This window comes from Peromyscus californicus, unplaced genomic scaffold, assembly GCF_007827085.1.
Source record: "Peromyscus californicus insignis strain IS unplaced genomic scaffold, ASM782708v3 Scaffold_10__1_contigs__length_136768540, whole genome shotgun sequence".
Classification (NCBI taxonomy): domain Eukaryota; kingdom Metazoa; phylum Chordata; class Mammalia; order Rodentia; family Cricetidae; genus Peromyscus; species Peromyscus californicus.
The window spans coordinates 130,342,316-130,359,998 of record NW_026294391.1 but is presented as its reverse complement, the minus strand read 5'-3'; the positions used below and the strand labels follow the sequence as shown (position 1 = coordinate 130,359,998).

The 17,683-nt window shown below is 41.5% G+C and overlaps 1 protein-coding gene across 2 annotated transcripts in view; it reads right to left on the bottom strand.

The window, feature by feature from the left end:
• Window positions 1–4,009: 4,009 nt before the first annotated feature.
• Tmem185a (transmembrane protein 185A) overlaps window positions 4,010–17,683 on the bottom strand; it is a 32,542-nt gene continuing 18,868 nt past the window's right edge. For both annotated transcript variants that reach the window (XM_052740588.1, XM_052740581.1), the window contains exons 4-7: window positions 10,905–10,988; window positions 7,545–7,721; window positions 6,820–6,943; window positions 4,010–5,620 (exon numbers count right to left, since the gene is read on the bottom strand). In XM_052740588.1, coding sequence (XP_052596548.1) covers window positions 5,376–5,620; window positions 6,820–6,943; window positions 7,545–7,721; window positions 10,905–10,988 — 630 coding nt within the window. In that variant the 3' untranslated portion in view covers window positions 4,010–5,375. The remainder of the gene's footprint in view (window positions 5,621–6,819; window positions 6,944–7,544; window positions 7,722–10,904; window positions 10,989–17,683) is intronic.

Below are 17,683 nucleotides of genomic sequence, written 5' to 3'. Positions count from 1 at the left end.
TCCCTTATATCAGTCCATAATAATATCAGTCCCTTATATCAGTCCTTTATATCATGTCCCTTATATCAGTCATTTCCCATAGTTCTTTTTGGGTCTGAGAGTCAACTGGTTCTCTTTTACCAGACTTGCTTACAAATTCTTGCCTGGGAGGTTTGAACAAAGTTTTTTGCTTTTGCAACGGGAGATTTGAACAAGCATTTTATATTTTCAGCTTTGGGACATTGGGAGGTTTCTAGTCTCTCAGCTGGCTTCAACAGGTGTCTCTCCTTCATTTGACACTGGCCCCCAAATCACCTGCCTCATTAGCCGGCATGGAGGTGGGCAATTTCTGATAGCAATTTTCCTCGGGGCTTGTGTTTGTTTTAGCCAGTCAGTGAAAAACAAGATCATTTACAACAGCTTTTCCATAGCTCCTTCAGAAGAGATTTTGTCCCACTGATTTTATTCTCATTGTTCCTTACCCTCCAGATGCAGAGCTTCAGGTATCTGTCTGCAGCTCTGTACCTCTGCTAGCTGCCTTTGGAAGTAGGGACTTCCCCCCCGCCCCCCCCCCCCCCCAAAAAAAAAAATCTACCTCAAATTCTAGCAGCTTTTTCAGGTCATATTTTTCTGGGGAGGATTATGTCCCTTCTCTGTTTCTTCAGAGTCTTTCTCCCAGACAGTTCCCAGTTTGGTCTCAATTTATCCCCTCTACCCCAGAAACAGTTCCTTGCTACTGAAGGTAGGGGCTTTTTGTCCGTTTCTGTTTTCAGGGTCTGTGTGGTTTGCGTACAGACTGAAAATCTAACAAGGGAGGTTTTTGCCATTTCTAAACTCCCATTAGGACAGGTGTTTTGCCTCATCAGGCCTTCACCTGGCCCAGTCCCCCAGTGGGTTGCATTTGCTTGTCTGGGTGCTCAAGGACAGAGCTTATGCCAGAGGCAATCACCCCTTAGGGCCACAGCATCTCACAGGAGTCAGTTGAAACAAAGCTTTTCTCAAAGAGGTGCTTTCTCTGATAGAAAAGAAAGCTTTACTCCTGGATAGTTCTGTTCTGCCCTGGCTGGGCTCTTTCCCCAGACAGTGTTCTGACTCTGCAGCACAACTGCTTCAGACACAGTTCAGCTTTACTGTTTTCCCAGAAAGGTCCTTACTCTGATAGGAAAGCTTTTTCTCAGATTTCTTTTTGCAGCTGTGGACCTATAAACCCGGGACTTGTAGGAAAGCGGGCAACTGTGCTGTTCCCACGGGCTTTAGTTTTGTTTGTTCATTAGCAATCTTCCCCTGGGTCCTGCACCTTCCTGCCTCAGCTCTGTGCTCCAGGAAGTTTACAACTGCAGGAACCCTAGTATCCCCGAAATGCACCCCAACTCAGAGGCTGGCCAGTGGCCTCTGGGTTTTTGGTCAGAAGCGAGGATACAATGCTTCAGGGGATCTTTGCATTAGGACGATTAGGAGCACCCTTTCATTCTGAAATGTTCACTCAAACAAAACCCTTGATGCCTCAGCTATGCTGTAACTGAAAAGCTTGGCTTTTGCTTTTCTCAGGTAAAGTTTCCTGCCCTTTTGGGCTCTCCATAGCTCTTTACCCACATTCTCCCAAGCATTTCCCTCAGGGTACTCTGACCCACTGTCTTTTACTGGTTTGAAGAGACAGAGCTTAGAAGAGAGGTTTTTAGGAACTTGTCCCTGCCTCCTGCATTGCAGGGAGGATTTTTAAAGCTTGAAAGAGAACTTAGGTTTTGCTGTTTTAAGAGGTTTGTTGTTTTCCCTTTGAGCTAATCACAGGTGGTCCCCATACTAATATCTTCAGGTGATTCTAATTTTTGTCCTTTTGAGAAAGTTAAAGGCTTTAGTTTTTAAGTTTAAGAGAGCTTTTGAGAAAGATTAAAGCTTTTTAGAGAGATTTTCCCCCCAATTTTTCCAAGAAAAGCTTTTAGTTTAAGAGAAAGATTTTTTTTCCCCAAGAGAGAAAGACCAACTTTTCCCAAAACTTCCCAACTTTAAACTTTGACTTCTTATACCCCCATTTTTGCCTCAGGGAGAAATCACTTCCTCCTGCCGCTTGGACTTTGCATTTCAGCTGTCCCCAGGTCAAAAACTTCCATAGGAAACTTTTTCTTCCCCATAAGCTCAGAGAAGAGCTTTTTTACTACCCGTAAAGCCCAAAGAAAGATTTTTTTTCCCAGTTTGCATTCATAACCCCCAAAGTTAGAAAATTGAAGAGTTTTTCTGTCTAGTTGCCTTACATATTTTTTCCTACACAATCTTACACTTCTAAGTTTTTCCTAAACTATATTACTACCCTATACCTTATACTTATTTTTCACAGATAGAAATTGAGAAAGGGATAGAAGATAGAAAATTTTGACAGAAGAGAATTTCGCTGCAGCATCAGACATCCTTCCAGTCTGCTTTCCTTTTCTCTCGAGGATAAAACCCCTGCCTCTCAATAATATATATAAAATATATATTTTCCATAACACCGGCATGCCTTATCCACTGGCAGGGCTGACTCAGCACTTTTGCCAAAAACTCTGTAATAAAACTATTATTTTCCTTTATCTTTAGTCCGTATTACTTTGTCTTTAGTCTCTGCTCATTTGTCTTTAGTCCCCCCTTTTTTTTCTTTAGTCCCTTTTTTCTTTTTTCTTTAGTCCCTGTTTGGGCGTCATTCTGTGGGGCGTTTACCCACCACTCCCACAGTTCCCCAGAGTTTTCTTGAGTGTGAGCAGCAGGAAATATTAGATAGAAGGATTTGTTGTGGAGAATCTTGCGGAGATAAACAGAAAATAAAGGATAGCCTCGAGAGGGCCTGGAACCTTTTCCAACGGGCCCCGACTATCTCCGCCCCAGGGTTTTTATAGAGACGCCAAGGGGTGGAGCAAAAGACCTCCTCCCCCAGCACAGCCAAGTGCAGACCATCTCAGACACCTGCACTCAGGCCCGTGGTCCTAATCATCCTCTATGCGGACCTGCTGGGTGAAGCCACAAGGAACCTGAGAACGGGCTCCCACATAGATGGCTATGTAGAAATGAGCATCAGCTACCTATTAGTGTCACCGCCCATAGAAAAGCAGATGGTAGTCTGCTTCCTGAATCTCTTTCACCTGCATATGTACCCCTCCTAAGCATAGACTACTACTGGGTCTTTACAGTTATACAAAGGACAGAAAATCTGGCAGTTGGCCTTCACAGCTAACTTTAATTCCCTTGACCAGGAAACATATCAATAAAGATGAGAGTTGGGTTTTATACTTGCATTTCATCTATGCAATCATTCATTTGGGATGTGGTGCTGAGAGATGAGCAGAGATGTCTACTCAAGGCAGCTTTGATATCCCATTGTCCTCCCATATAGGACTCTTCCAGACACCATCCCCATTTCCATGAATAAACAAAATCTCCACAACGGAGACATAGTGACCTCAGAGTCCCAGGCCTTTGGGAGCAGTAGGCTTAAGCAGTAGCAGCAGAAACCTCTTAATTTCCCCACAGGGAGAAGAGAACTGATGGTGCATAAAACAGGAGTCAAGCACTTGGAAGTTGAGTTTCAGCTACTGCTTTGACTTAACAAGGCATTTTCTGAAATCTAAGGAAAGAATTAATGCCTTATCTCTGGCTACATGCAGGGTATTTCTTACCAACAGCAATTGTTTGATTTGCCTGTCAATTGCTGTCAACCATGACCTGAAAGATCACCCAGTAAAATTTTTCTTGAACTGCAGGGACAGCTAAGAGAGCTAGACAAAACTGTGCATTGCAATTGCAGGCATGTTCTAGAACCTAGGAACAGTCTAGTAGGCCTCCAAAGCTTTCACTATGGCAAAAGGCCATCATGCAGCCACTACAGATGGATGGCAGGTGTTTTTTTTTCCCCCCTTTGTATACCCTCTACTGCTGCATGAAGAGACTCAGTGAAGGATGCTCACCCTACCTGCCTACTTTACTTGCCTGTGGCAGCCAGAGGATGTTCTTGGCATAGGGTGAGAATAATTTCAGTTTCCCCATAAAGTGAAATACACACATACACGTGTAAAATGAACAACTTTATTGAGCAACTACAGGAGCAAAAATAGTGGATTTAACCACATTTTTAACAAACCAGGCAAAAAATGCTACACTCTGTTCCCCCTTTCTCCTGAAACAGAACAGGCTTGCTAGAGGCCTGTGCCAGGGGTAGGATCAGGGTCATATTAGAATTCAATTACATGTGACTGAAGCCACTGATCAGGTGACCATGAAAATCCATTGCACCTCCTGATCAGGAAGATCAATGCTCCCTTTACTTCCATTGTGAATCATTTGATTTAGACTAAAGGTTATTGTTCCTGTATGATGGGTTTTGGGCTGGCTATACCAACAGAACCTGGAGAAACTGCTGACAGGTGATGACATCTAAGTACCAATATGTCTAATTTTTCTTGGAGGTGGGCAGACCTCTCTGGACTCAGACAGAAGTCCCTGGCTATTCTGACTTGCCTTGGCAACCTTCTCCTGTGCCCTGGTCTCAAGGGGTCACTTCTTGGGATTTTAAGCTTATTTTCCCACCTCCATATTGAAAAAGCACAGACCTTTACTCACTTGTGGAAGCTGTGCTAGCAGGAGCAGCTACTACACAAGAGAAGGAACTCCAGGGTGTTGGTGGTCATAGTAAGTGAAGGTGGGGCATCTGTCTAGGCCAAAGCATTTGAGCCATCTGCTTCTACCGTGGCTTAACCCATCTATCTCCAGCACAAGCTTGTAAAAAAATACTTTAACAGAGAATATGCTGTACAGAAGTAGGATTTGACACTGTATATTACAATGCTAAAATAGCTGTATAAATACTATACAGGCATGGAATCATGCCATTGGGAAGGGCTCACTGGTGAAGCCCTGCAAACCTGCTGTCATCCTGCCTAAAGCGAAATTTCTGTACAGCAGGTACAGGGAAAGCAAGGCTGGACTGTATCTGAACACAACAGGTGTATAAAGACTTAGTTACAGTCCCTACTGGCTACCTATAGCAGCACAGTTGAGCCACAAATGGAAGTGGTCCCATAAGAACCACATCTTTCAATACTTTGATGGAATTTAGCACTAGAAAATTTGCCAAGACCACAGATGTGCCTTCTGCAGGTCTAGGCAGCAGTCATCCTTAGGTGGGTACCACAGAAATGAGAATACACTTCAGGTACCCATACAGAAAGAAGTGGATTCTCTGATGTGTCACTGGCATCCATATTGATAGACACCTTAGTTCCTGCCACCTATGTTCTGTTATGAGTGGCTGGTTGGCACTCGATGAAAATGAGGCTTCAGATGGAGGTCCACAGTTCCAGGCCTGGGTCAGGGGCAAGGGAAGTAGGAGTGTGCGTTCCAGTGCATTCATACTCCAGCCCCAGAGGTGCGCTTTAGTCTGGCATTTCAATATTCAATTTGGGTGGAGGGAGGACATACTTGCCAGGGCTCTGGGTGATGACTACCCTGGCCTTCTTGCGAAACATAGGTGCAATTTTAGGAGGTTCTGGAATGGGAGTTTCTTCTGTTTCCTCATTATCTTCATGGTGGAGATCATATGAAATGTTTCCATACTCTCTCAAAAATGGGAATATTTCAAGCAGAAACTGGCAGAAATCTTTGCGAATACCAAACCACCCTGAAAAATAAGAAATTTTCCTTTCAAACACTAGGTTTTCATGTCACATTTCTTTCATGAACAATGAGTTTTACTGGTACTATGTATCACTTCACTCAGTTTCCTCAGAAGTGAAGGCTAGCCAGGATCTAATTGCCCAATAAGCAGAGGATTGTAGACCTCCAGCTCCAAAGTTCTCAGAGTGGGCCCCCAGGCCAGTGGTGGCAGCATGCCCAGGTCCCTGTTGGGAAGTGACTCTCCAGCCTCCAATTCGAGCTCATGGTTGAAAACTGGTGAGGTAGGCTAAAGAGTACAGCTTTACTTAGCCAACTATTATTTCAGATGGAAGCTGGAGTTGCAGAGCCACTGACTATGATAGCAATTCTCAAACACTGGTAAAACCTAGACCATGCCACCTTCATCCAATCTTCTAGATCCAGGTTAAACTATTTGGTGGACAGAGTGATATTTAAGCAAAGTATTCCTATAATCATCTGAAATCTGAGTAGACATAAGAAGGAATTGGCCAGAGTGGAGTCTGAGTTTATGGGAACCCCTCAAACAAGGTCACTGGGGTGTGCTCTCCCTATTTTATAGGTGACTGTCAGCCTGGTGTTGGCTCTCCCAGAATACAAATAGCAGCCCAGCCTCCACTACAGTTTAGGCTTTTCCCTTCTAAGGCTGCTCAGATGGGCAGTTCTCTGGGTTACATATAGTAGAGCTCACAGCATTATGAGGATGGTACCCTACTCAAAGACCACCTCCAAAGTGCATGCCATAGTATATTAGTTAAGACATAGTAGTCTAGCTCCATGAAATGGAAAAGATTCTATTGCATTGAGAGATGGGTAGAAATGGACCTGGGATGACTCTTGTCATTTTGTTGGGAAATGTGGGTTTTTCATGGATCCAGAAAGGATCTAGAGCCCATTTTTAAGGAGGATAGAATGGGAACTCAAAAAGACACCTGCCATGTTTGGTCCTACCTCTACTTGTCTACTTGTATTGTGCACTGGAAATGAGGTATAATACAGACTAGCATCCCAAAGCAAATGTGAAAGCATGCCCTTCCTGTGGAGCACCACTCTCCTTCCTCATCTTTGAAGTACCCATAACAACTTCTAAACCGGGGTCCTAAGATTCATCCTTTCATAAAGCATAGCACAGGCACAGACCTCCCCCGCCCAACACACACACAGTTTCTTAGTCTGTGGACATACAGTGGTTTCCTCCTTTCTGTCCAAATGTTGTTGCCATCAGTGTGATCAATGAGAGCCACAGGGGAACAAATATTGGAATACAGGAGAAAGCATTGTGTCCATCCAGTTTGTGAACCAGCAGGATCTAGAAAAAGACAAAGTCAAGATGGTATTGATGTGTCACCAGAAAATGGACCAAGTCTGCAGATGTCTCTGTTATAACCCTTCCCTATGTCACACATGTCATGTCTGGGAAGAGGGAAGGCCACTATAGGTAACAGTAACAAACCATTTATCCAGGGAGAAAAGACCATGGGAGATTTTGCATCCTTCCCTAGAGCCAAACAAAAGTCCATCCAGCTGAAAGATTCCCACTGCCAGGAGTTTTATGAGAAACTCCTCCCAGGGTTTGTTCAAAGGAGTAAATAGTATCTTGGGGACCAGGCGGGACAAAGAAAAGCCTCTGATTACAGTATCTAGTCTAGAATTCCCCACCAAACTCAATACAAAACCAGGATATCCAACACTTTTAGAAAGCAGAAGGTGGACATGGGCAGATGCCTTGTAGCTACAGAGTTGTACTGCTGGCTATGAGTTCTGCAAACACATTCTCACTGTCTTAAATTCCCTCTGGAATTTTTGTCTCCCACAAGGATAGCAGTATACATACCTACCTAGCTATGCCAGATACGTCCCAGATAAGGGTGGGGTGTGGTAGCACAAGAGGTTTCCTGTTGAAAGCTTACCTCAAAAGTAAGAAGAGGCACGACAATGGTCATCCAGCTCAGTGCCATGGTTATATGTGTCCTGCGTTGTTCTGCAATCACATCCATAGAGCGCAGGAATAGAACAGACCAAACGATGTAATAGAGGACCACCAGGCACAAGAAGGACATGAGGATCCACAGAGGAACACACACAACCTGCAGAGGAATAGAAACACAGTGTCTTCAGAGCTTCCCTGTGTCCTCTGGTGGCTACCATTATCATTTTTCTGGCTGTGTTCAGGTATTCAAGGGGAAGCATGGCTACAGATAGTCCTCCTGCCCAGGACTACCATAGAGATAGCATGGGAAACATTATATTCACCATGAGATTCTATCCAGGAAATGCTGTCCTTAGGCCCGCTTCCCTTTAGGTGACAAACTTCCATATTTTAAGTTTGTTTTTTTTTTTTAACACACTCCCTCACTCTCAAGTCACCCATTTCATTGTTCGCTCACTCCCATGCTTCCTCACTCTCAGTCACTCCCACACTCCTTCACTCTCAGTCACTTATTCCCAGATTCAGTCTCTTGCTCTCTAACTCAGTCACTAACATGTTCACTATTATACATATACTCTCAATCACTTATTCAATCATGCATGCACACCTGGTCATCCCCTCATTCCCACAGTCATTCACTCTATCATGTTCATTCATAGTTTCTCACTGTCCCTCATATACCCACTGCCACTCCATTCATTTTCCCTCATTCTTGGACATTCATATAATTATCTCTCCCACTCCTACTCATTCTCACTCATACACATGTTCCATAACATCAGAATCATTTCTTCCTCCACTGTCTTGGCCACTCTGTCTCTTCCTCACTACTTATTCTCACTCATTTACACTCCCTTGCTTTCAGTCACTTTCTCACTCAGTTCTTCATACTTACTCTCATTTACATCCCCACTTCTTCCCATCACTCATTCACATATTCCTTTACTCAAATAATCCCTCATACTCACTCAGTCTCTCTCTGTCTAGCTATTCAACATAAGAATTCTCCCTCACTGTTATATTCTCATTCTGCCAAAGTTTCATTCACACTTTCTCACACATCTCCACTCTCACATTCACTTGCAGACTTTCTCCTTCAGTCTCATTCTTGCTCACTTCTTCACTATTATTCTCACTTGGAGTTATTCAACAATACAGCCACTCACTACATCAATCACCTATGTGTATGTGTATGGGGTGTGTGTGTGCACATGAGTAAGTCCTTATTTTTTAATCAAGTCTTTTGTATATATTAGTCAGAAGTCAAAGTTTTGACATGTACTTGCAAAACCTTTTCCTCAGCCAGTAATCTGTCTTTTCCTTTATTTTATTTTACAAAGTCTAAATTTATAATTTTGTCTTATAGATCATATTATTGGTGCCATTTATAAAGAATGCTTCACTTAATTACAGGCTTTAAAGATTTTTCCTACCTTTTCCTCTAAGAGTGCTAAAATTTTGACATCTTATCTTACACCTGTGATTTGCATTGTTCCATGACTTTTAGGCCTCTTGAGTAGCTTAAAGTTCTTGATTACAAGTTTTGCCACAAAGTTGTCAATGTATAGCTTCCAATAGCTCTTCTAAAGCACATCTGTGATGGCATTAATTTATTGATACTCCTTTCATGAGTAGAAGAATAGTGATTTTAACAGCTTCTTTTGTTCTCACCAATTATAAGATATATGTAGTCAGACTGCTTCATCCATTTGGCTCTGTACAGGGTTAAGGGTCAGGATCCCTCTACTTAATGTGGAATTCAAGATTTCTTTTTTCCCAGCATACACAAATGGATGGACACACATGCACCGCCCCCCCAAATATGCATTAAGCATCAAAGAAAACACAATCCATCCAAAATTTAAAACACTGGTATAACCCCTTGAGATACAGTCTCATGTAGCACAGGCTGGCCCTGAACTTGCATGTAGCCAAGGCTGACCTTGAACTTCTGATCCTCCTGTCTACACTTCCCAAGTGTTAGTATTATAAACATGTACCACCTGGCCTGGCTTATTCAGTAATGGGAATTGAACCCAGGGCTTTGTGCATGTTAGGCAAACATTCTACCAACTGAGCTAAGGAAGAGGTCTAAAGGAAAGGACAAAAGAGAGTAAAACATGGTAAAAGAAAGACAAATATATGTTTTCTCTTATATGTGGAATTAGATTTAAACATGTATATATGACATGAAAGTATAAGGTATCTGTTTGGAGAGGATAAAGAGCTAGCAGGATGGGGGAACAAGAGAGGTTAATGGGGACAAATTTAGGCAAGCAATAATGAATGCTATTCATGTGAAAATGTCAAAATTAACCCCATTATTTTGCAACTACACATAAATATAGGAAATAAATCTGTTAAAAAGTCTCAATCTTGGGGCTAGAGAGATGGTTCAGTGGATTAGAGTGCTTGCTGGACTTACAGAGGATCTGGGTTCAATTCCCGATACCCACATGGTGCCTCACAACCATCTGTAGCTCCAGTCCCAGGGAATCTTATGCCCTCTCTTCTGGCTTCCTTGGCCACTAAAGGTATATATTACACTGACATACATTCAGGGAAATACTCATATACATAAAAATAATAAAATCTTAAAAAAATCTTTAAAAAGTTTCCGTTTTATAACTCAGTAATACTTTTTCTAGAATACTTTCAAAGAAAACAAGAAAATATTAAACAAGGATTTTTATACCCCAAAACACACCAGAGGTTTGAGATAAAAAAAATTCTTGTAGTGTTTATAGAACAGCAGGATAATTATGATTGATAATAATTAAATGGTTCAAAATAGCTAAAAGAGAATAGCATTTTGAACATTCCTTGCACAAATAAATGACAAACGTCTGAGGTAATAGATATGGTAATAAAGCTGATTTAATTATTACATATTATAAATACACAATGAAAAGTCTGACTGTTCCCCATAAACAAATATAACTAGGATGCCAGTTAGAAATTCTGAAAACTTAAGAATATGTATACATGGGAACATTTTGAAATTACAAATACTAGTGGCAACAGAAACATCTAGAAACAAGATGTTTCATAAATGCAACTTTTATGAATCAATAAAGAATGTTATATTTACAATGGTATTTATTGATCTGAGCTAATGTTTATACTATATTAAAACAAAAGAGCAGGATACAAAATCTTACACACAGAGGAGCCTCAACAGCTTGTGTATAAGGGAACAAAACCCACTATGTTAGCTCCCAGTGTTGGTACTATCATTAGGCTGCTGTTCATGCTTGCTTGGTTTTCATAAGCCTCCTGCAATAAATATAAATTACTTTTATAATAAAATGTTTGTTTAAGGATTTAAAAAGCTACATACAAGCCAGGGCCAGTGGATGATCTTGTCCAGTCTTAAGGCAATGAATATAAACTGGAGAATGTTGACCGAACACAGGATTTCTAGCTAAAAATGAAGAAAAGAACCAGTTAAACAAGTTGCATTTAACATAGTGGTTATTTGTTTAACACACTAGTAGGCAATGCAAATTATAATATGGTAAAATGTTAACACTACTGTACTGCTTCTGGTTTTTTGTTTTTTGTTTTTTTGTTTTTTTGCCAACAGAAAAACACAGTAGTATCATGCTTAGGGGAATTGTGCACAAGTCTTTTGTCTCATCCTTATGGTCAGCTGGTGCCTTGGCCATTTCGTTGTTCAAGATCTGAGTGCTGTTGGCCAGACAGTGACCTTTTTTGAAAAAAGAAAGAAAAAATAGGTAATCTGCAGTAGATTTCCTCCAAGCCTCCTTTCTGCTCCTACTGGCAATCATCTATACTTATTATCACCCTCAAACTTCTTTTTACTTCTACCCAGGACTCTGCCCTAAATCCCATGCCTTCTTTTCCAATTCCTTGAGGACCGTCTCACCTCAATCCAACTCTTATAGATTTGGTGTTGCATTGGTTTCTGACTATGCTACTGACCTTTCCCAGTAAGAAACTAGTTGCCTGTGGTAGTTTGAATGCAATTGGTCCCATAATCTCATAGGGAGTGGCTCTACTGGGAGGTGTGGATTTGTTGGAGTGGGTATGTCCTTGTTGGAGGAAGTGTGTCACTATGGGGGAAGGCTTTGAAGTTTCTTATGCTCAGGATACCACCCAGTATCTCAGTCAACTTCCTGTTGCCTGCAAGATGCAGGACTCTCAGCTACTACTCCAGCATCCATGTCTGCCTACATGCTGCCATACTCCTTGCCATGATGATAATGGACTGAACCCAAAAACTGTAAGCCAGCCCCACTTAAATGTTTTTCTTGTAAGAGTTGACGTGGTTATGGTGTCTCTTCACAGCAGTAGAAACTCTAAGATATTGCCCATTTCTAATTAAACCCAAAATGTCCACATACAAGTAAGTTCACCTTTCTTGTAATTCAGCACCCCTACCCTAACCCCCTTTTCTGCTTCAGTGCAGCTCTGTGTGACAGGAATGGCTACATGAGGCCCTATTGTCTCATCTTAGATTCCAAGCTACTGACAACTCTCATCCCTCAAAGAAACTGCCTTCACAAAGGCCCTCAGTACCAATAGGTAGAATATTTGTATCCGCATCTTACTGGGATATTTGAAGAATGGTTTATGGTTGGCCAATCCTTCTTTCTTGTACTACTATCTGAGCTTCAAGAATCCTACTGTACAGTCTTGATATCCTGTGAGTACTCAGAGATTTCTTCTTAGACTCCCTTTCCATTCCTTACATGGCTACATTTCTAGTACCCCAAACTAGATCCCTACTAGTGAATCACACATAAACACTCATTCACACCACCTGGGGTGGGGAAAAGTTTAAGCAACACTGCAGCTTACCATATTGCCTAGTGACTGGTTCTGAAATCTGCCTGCAAGTTAGCCTTAATTCTGTACAACAGGTCCAGTGTGCAGGTGCCACATGACTCTCCTAAAAGCACTGTTGTGGGATGGTCTTTCTGTATGTTGTGAATATGTGTTGCTACCATTGGTTAATAAAGAAGCTGCTATGGCCTATGGCAAGACAGGTTATAGCTAGGCAGGAAATCCAAGCAAGGATATAGGGAGGAGAAAGGTGGGGTCAGAGGAGAAGCTGCAAGCTGCAGCCAGGAGAAGCAAGTTATAGAAGTACCAGTAAGTCACTGGCCACGTGGCGATATATAAATTCATAGAAATGGGTTAACTTAAGATGCAAGTGCTAGCAAGTAAGAAGCCTGAGCCACAGATCAAACAGTTTGTAATTAATATAAACCTCTGAGTGATTATTTTATAAGTGGCTGCAGGACCACAGGTAGGAGAGATTTGCTAGGACCACAGGGCAAGGCAGGACCAGAGAAACTTCCATCTACAAAGCACCTGCCATTAAACTGAGCTCACTGTCTCCTGAACCCTGTCCCTCCCTTTTTCATCACTGTAAGACAACACAGTAGCCAGTTGTGGTGTACACATTCTCATATTTAATCATCACATTCTGCCCATTCTCCCAGCCAACCTTCTGATGAAGGCCTTACTTACTCTGTATTTACATTATGACTTTCTAAATCCGGCCCATTTTTTTTTCACCAACTCTCCAAAAACCAATTCCATAGCTCTAGTCCCTTGATGATGGATGACCCTTTGCACTCAAAGGTCCCCAGGCTGCTTTCTTCTGGTAACAGATTTCGCCCTTGTCTATAAACATATTTTTAATCTAGAGAGTTCTCTACCAGCTCTTCACCCACATCTTCCAATAATACCACCTTTTAGTCATAACAACTGCTAAAAATTCTGCTTTTATATTGTTGCACCAATACAGGTAATACAGTGGAAGATAAGGGGAAAAAACTACAAACTAGGAGTTTTTCAATTTCAATTTCAAGCTAGGAGTGTGCATGGTACAGGTATCAGTCAGTTTTCCTGGTGCACTGAGTTCACTAGGATGATGAGAGCACCTCAGTGCATGTTTATAAGAAATTATTTACTGTGTGCATGTGTGTGTGTGTGTGTGTGTGTGTGTGTGTGTGTGTGTGTGTGTGTATGTATGTATGTATGCAAGAGGACTCACTCACATGGTACATATGGAGTCCAGAGGTTGACATTGGATATCTTCCTCAGTTACTTAACTTCTCCATCCAATTCATTTATTTACTTATTTATTTGGAGACAGGGTCTCACTGTGTTGCCCTGGCTGGCCTGGAACTCACTATGTAGAACAGGTTGGCCTCAGAGATCTATCTGTTCTCTGCCTCCTGAGTACCAGGATTAAAGGTGTGTGCCACCATATCAGGCTCCTACTTTATTTTGTGAGACAGGGTCTCTTATAAAACCTGTAAGCTAACCTATTGCCTAGATTAGTTAGACAGCAAGGCCCTCAGGAGCTGCCTATTTCTGCCTCCTTGCACTGGGATTCCAGGCATATGCCTCTAGGTCTGGCTTTTGCATGGATTCTAGGGATCTGTAGTGGTTTTGAATAAGAAGGCCCCTATAGGCTTATATATTTGAATGTTTAGTCACCAAGGAGTGGAACTGTTTCAAAGGATTACAAGGATTGGGAGGTATGGCCTTGTTGGAGGAAGTATATTACTGGATGGGGGTGGGATTTGCGGGATTTGGGTTTTTTTTGTTTGGTTTTTTATTTTGTTTTGTTTTTTTTGGCCAGGCCCATTCCATCTGTCTGTCTGTCTCCCCGCACACTTCTGGATCTGGAAAGTTCTCAGCTCCTTCTCCACACCACACCTGCATGCATGTCACCATATTCTTCACCATGATGATCTGAACTGTGAGTCCCTAATTAAATGCTTTACTTTGTAAGAGTTGTCTTGGTCATAGTGTCTCTTCACAGCAATGGAACACTTAGACAGCATGTGAACTCAGGTCCTTAATCTTTCCCAGCAAGCACTTAATCAGTGAGTCATCGCTCAGCAGTGCATAGTTTGAGAGATGAAGATGTAGTCCCGGTTCAGGCTATCTTTGTGCAAAGTCTCCCATTCCCTAGCTTCTATATTTCTCTCCTGTTTCTAGTCTAGGAACATCTTGGCTACTCTGGGGTCGACTTGGTTGACCAGTTTCTCTCACCTCTATTCCTTAGTATGCCTGGAATAAGCTCCCTTCTACTCTCTCAAAATGGAGCCCACTGGCAGGTCCTAGGTTCTCCTTTATATCTCTATGAAAACCTCTCTCCTCATTTTCCATAGCTTTCCTTGACAGATATTCCACATTCTTGGTATATCTAACATCTTGGGGTCTCCACTGAATTTTGGCTTCCCTCTCATAGCTTTGCACATTGTCCTACCAGGGGCTGTTTGCTGGGATTCTGAAACTGGCACATATCACCAGGCACCACAGGCTTTTTTTTTTTTTGAAATATGAGTAGAATCCTTTGTGACTTGGTAACTCCTGCATTCTGCCTTCAAAATTAGCAATATGTGGATGACACCAAGGTCTACCACTGCTCACACCATGGCTACAGCAGCCACTAAATGCCTGGATGGAAAAAAAAAAGAAAAAGAAAAAGAAAGAAAAATCTTTCAAATGAGTTTGTAATTTTATACCACTGAAACTGTAATTCCTACAAAGCCCTCAACTTCACATGGTCTTTTACACCCATAGTAGTTTGAATGAGAAATGCCCCTTACAGTCTCACACATTTGAACATTTGGTCCCCAGTTTATGGTACTATCTTAGTAAGTTTAGGAGGTATAGCCCTGCTGGAGGGAGGATGTCACTGGGGATAAGATCTGAGATTAAAAGCCTCCTGCTTCTTCTAATTTTCTCTCTATGCTTCATGACTGAAATTGAGCATGTGACATCTCAGCTTCCTGCTCTTGCCATCACGCCTCCTGTCTCTGTCATCATGGATTCTTATCCATCTAAACATGCCACCATCCTCCCCACCATGATGATAATGGACTAACCTCTGAACTGTAAGTGAGTCCCTAATTAAATGCTTTCCTTTATAAACTCGTCTATGAGTTGCCTTGGTCAGGGTGCTATCATAGCAACAGAAAAATAACTAGTACAAAACCCTAACTGTAGGGTTTTTTCAACCCTTTTTGTTCTGCCTTTTGCTCTCAATTCTCACTGTAAATATCACTAAAAGCTGCCAGCAATATCTATTCTAAAGACTGAATGATGAAAGTTCTTCTGGAAGGTTAATTACTTCGTCACATTTTAATCTTTTTTTTAAACTGTCTCTCTGAGGTATTTTGGTCACTGAGGTGCAAAAGCTAACATACAGTGGTCAGTGGTCTGAAAAGATAAATTACTGAAAGGAACCTACTGTACTGGGCCCCAGGCACTTGTGCCAGGTCCTGGAGAATGTGGAGTAGGGCTGAGTAAGTATAGATTAAGTAAGGACTAAGGCATTGGAAACAGAGTAGTATGGAAGAGCTGCTTTGTAAATAGAAAGGAAAAACATGACAACTTCCTTTTTCAGATGCGAGAGAGAGAGACAGAGACAGAGAGACAGAGACAGAGAGAGAGAGAGACAGAGAGAGACATAGAGACAGAAAGAGAGGGCACAAAGTGCAAAGTTTCTGGGATAAGTGTGACCAACTTCCAGAACAAATGCTGAGGAGACAGGCCTGCAAAGAGAGAAGATGGAGAACATGAAGGTTTTTAAAAAGGGCAAAGCCTCAAATATCTCTGGGAAATTAGAGGTCATATGCACAAACAGATGGTACTAGACTGCACCACTTAGATCTATTGCTTCCCTATTGACTCCCCAACTCTAAGAACCACTGTTACATTTGTTTCCTAGGTGTACCTCTCATGAAATTTTAGTGCTGTATATATTTTGTAGATAATATACTGTGTGCATACCTGTGTTTTACCCATAATGAGAACACAGCTTTCTCCATTCCTAACCACAAATCAATATTTACTCTCTGAGGTCGAGAATGTGCTAGCCCTGTTAAGCCAATATCTGGCTGAAGCTGCAGACCATAAACCTATGATGGTTTTATCCATCAGTCAGGTGACTTTTTTCAGTAGTCTCTGGTAAGCAGCCAGAGGCAAGTAATACAAAAAAGAAGTGGTTGGGTTTACTGAAGGTTGTTAGGAACAACAGAGAATGTAAAAGTGGGCTGAGAAAGGTACTCTCCCACCACAGTGTACCTGTCTCTACCAGCCACACTCACTCCATGGATTTTCACCACTTCTATAATAGTAAGATCCCCATCCATCAAGACCAAGTCCTTCTTGATACTCTATGTACTGTTCCTGTGGCCTAGCTCTATCACTATTCCTCTCTCTTGGGACTTTTCTTTTAAACCTACACCTAGGTTCAGCTTCTAATCCTTTATGTTCCTTCCAGATGAGCTGCAGTCTCCTCTTTACCTGCACAGGTCAAAACAAGACATTTGCAGTCACACTCTGTACTTTATCTGTGGGGGATATGCTCTACAATTCCCTGTAGATGTCCAAAACTGCAGACAATACTAAACCTTTTATGTATTGTTTTATTCCAAATGTACACATACCTATGATAAAAGTTTAATCTATAAATTAGTAACAGTAAGAGGTTAACAACAATAATCACTAAACAGAACTCTAACAAAATACTATAATCAAGGTAGCATTTATGTGATCTTTTATCTTTCTCCCAAACATTTTATTTTATGATATTACATTTTCAGACCACAGCTAACTACAAGTAACTAAAACCATGGAAAAATGAAATATCAGATAAGAAGTGTGTATGTGTATGGGCAGGTTTCTATCACTTCCCATTGTCCTCTAAATCTGTTAGCACATTGCTTTGGGCCTCAGTTCCTTTGTAGTTAAATGCTCTGACTTTGGATTGGGCTGACTAAAATGGAATTCTGGCCCTTCTCCTTAATGTGTAGCCATGAATAAATTATCCTTCTCAGGAAAACAACTGCACCTCTCTCATAAGATTGTTGGAAACGTTTACTAAGTTGCTGCTATTTATGAGGTGACCATCCAAATGCTTGGCCCAGTCAGATTAAGAATATTATGCATATCATCTACAATTGTTTTCACTATTACTATTACCAGTCTTAGTATTGTAATTTAATTCTATATCTCCTCTTCTTGGGCCTAAAGGGCTTGCCTATATAGATACTTGAAAAAAATATTTGCTGAAAGAATAAATAACACATGGGCATATCAAGACAAGCCAATCAGATGACAGCT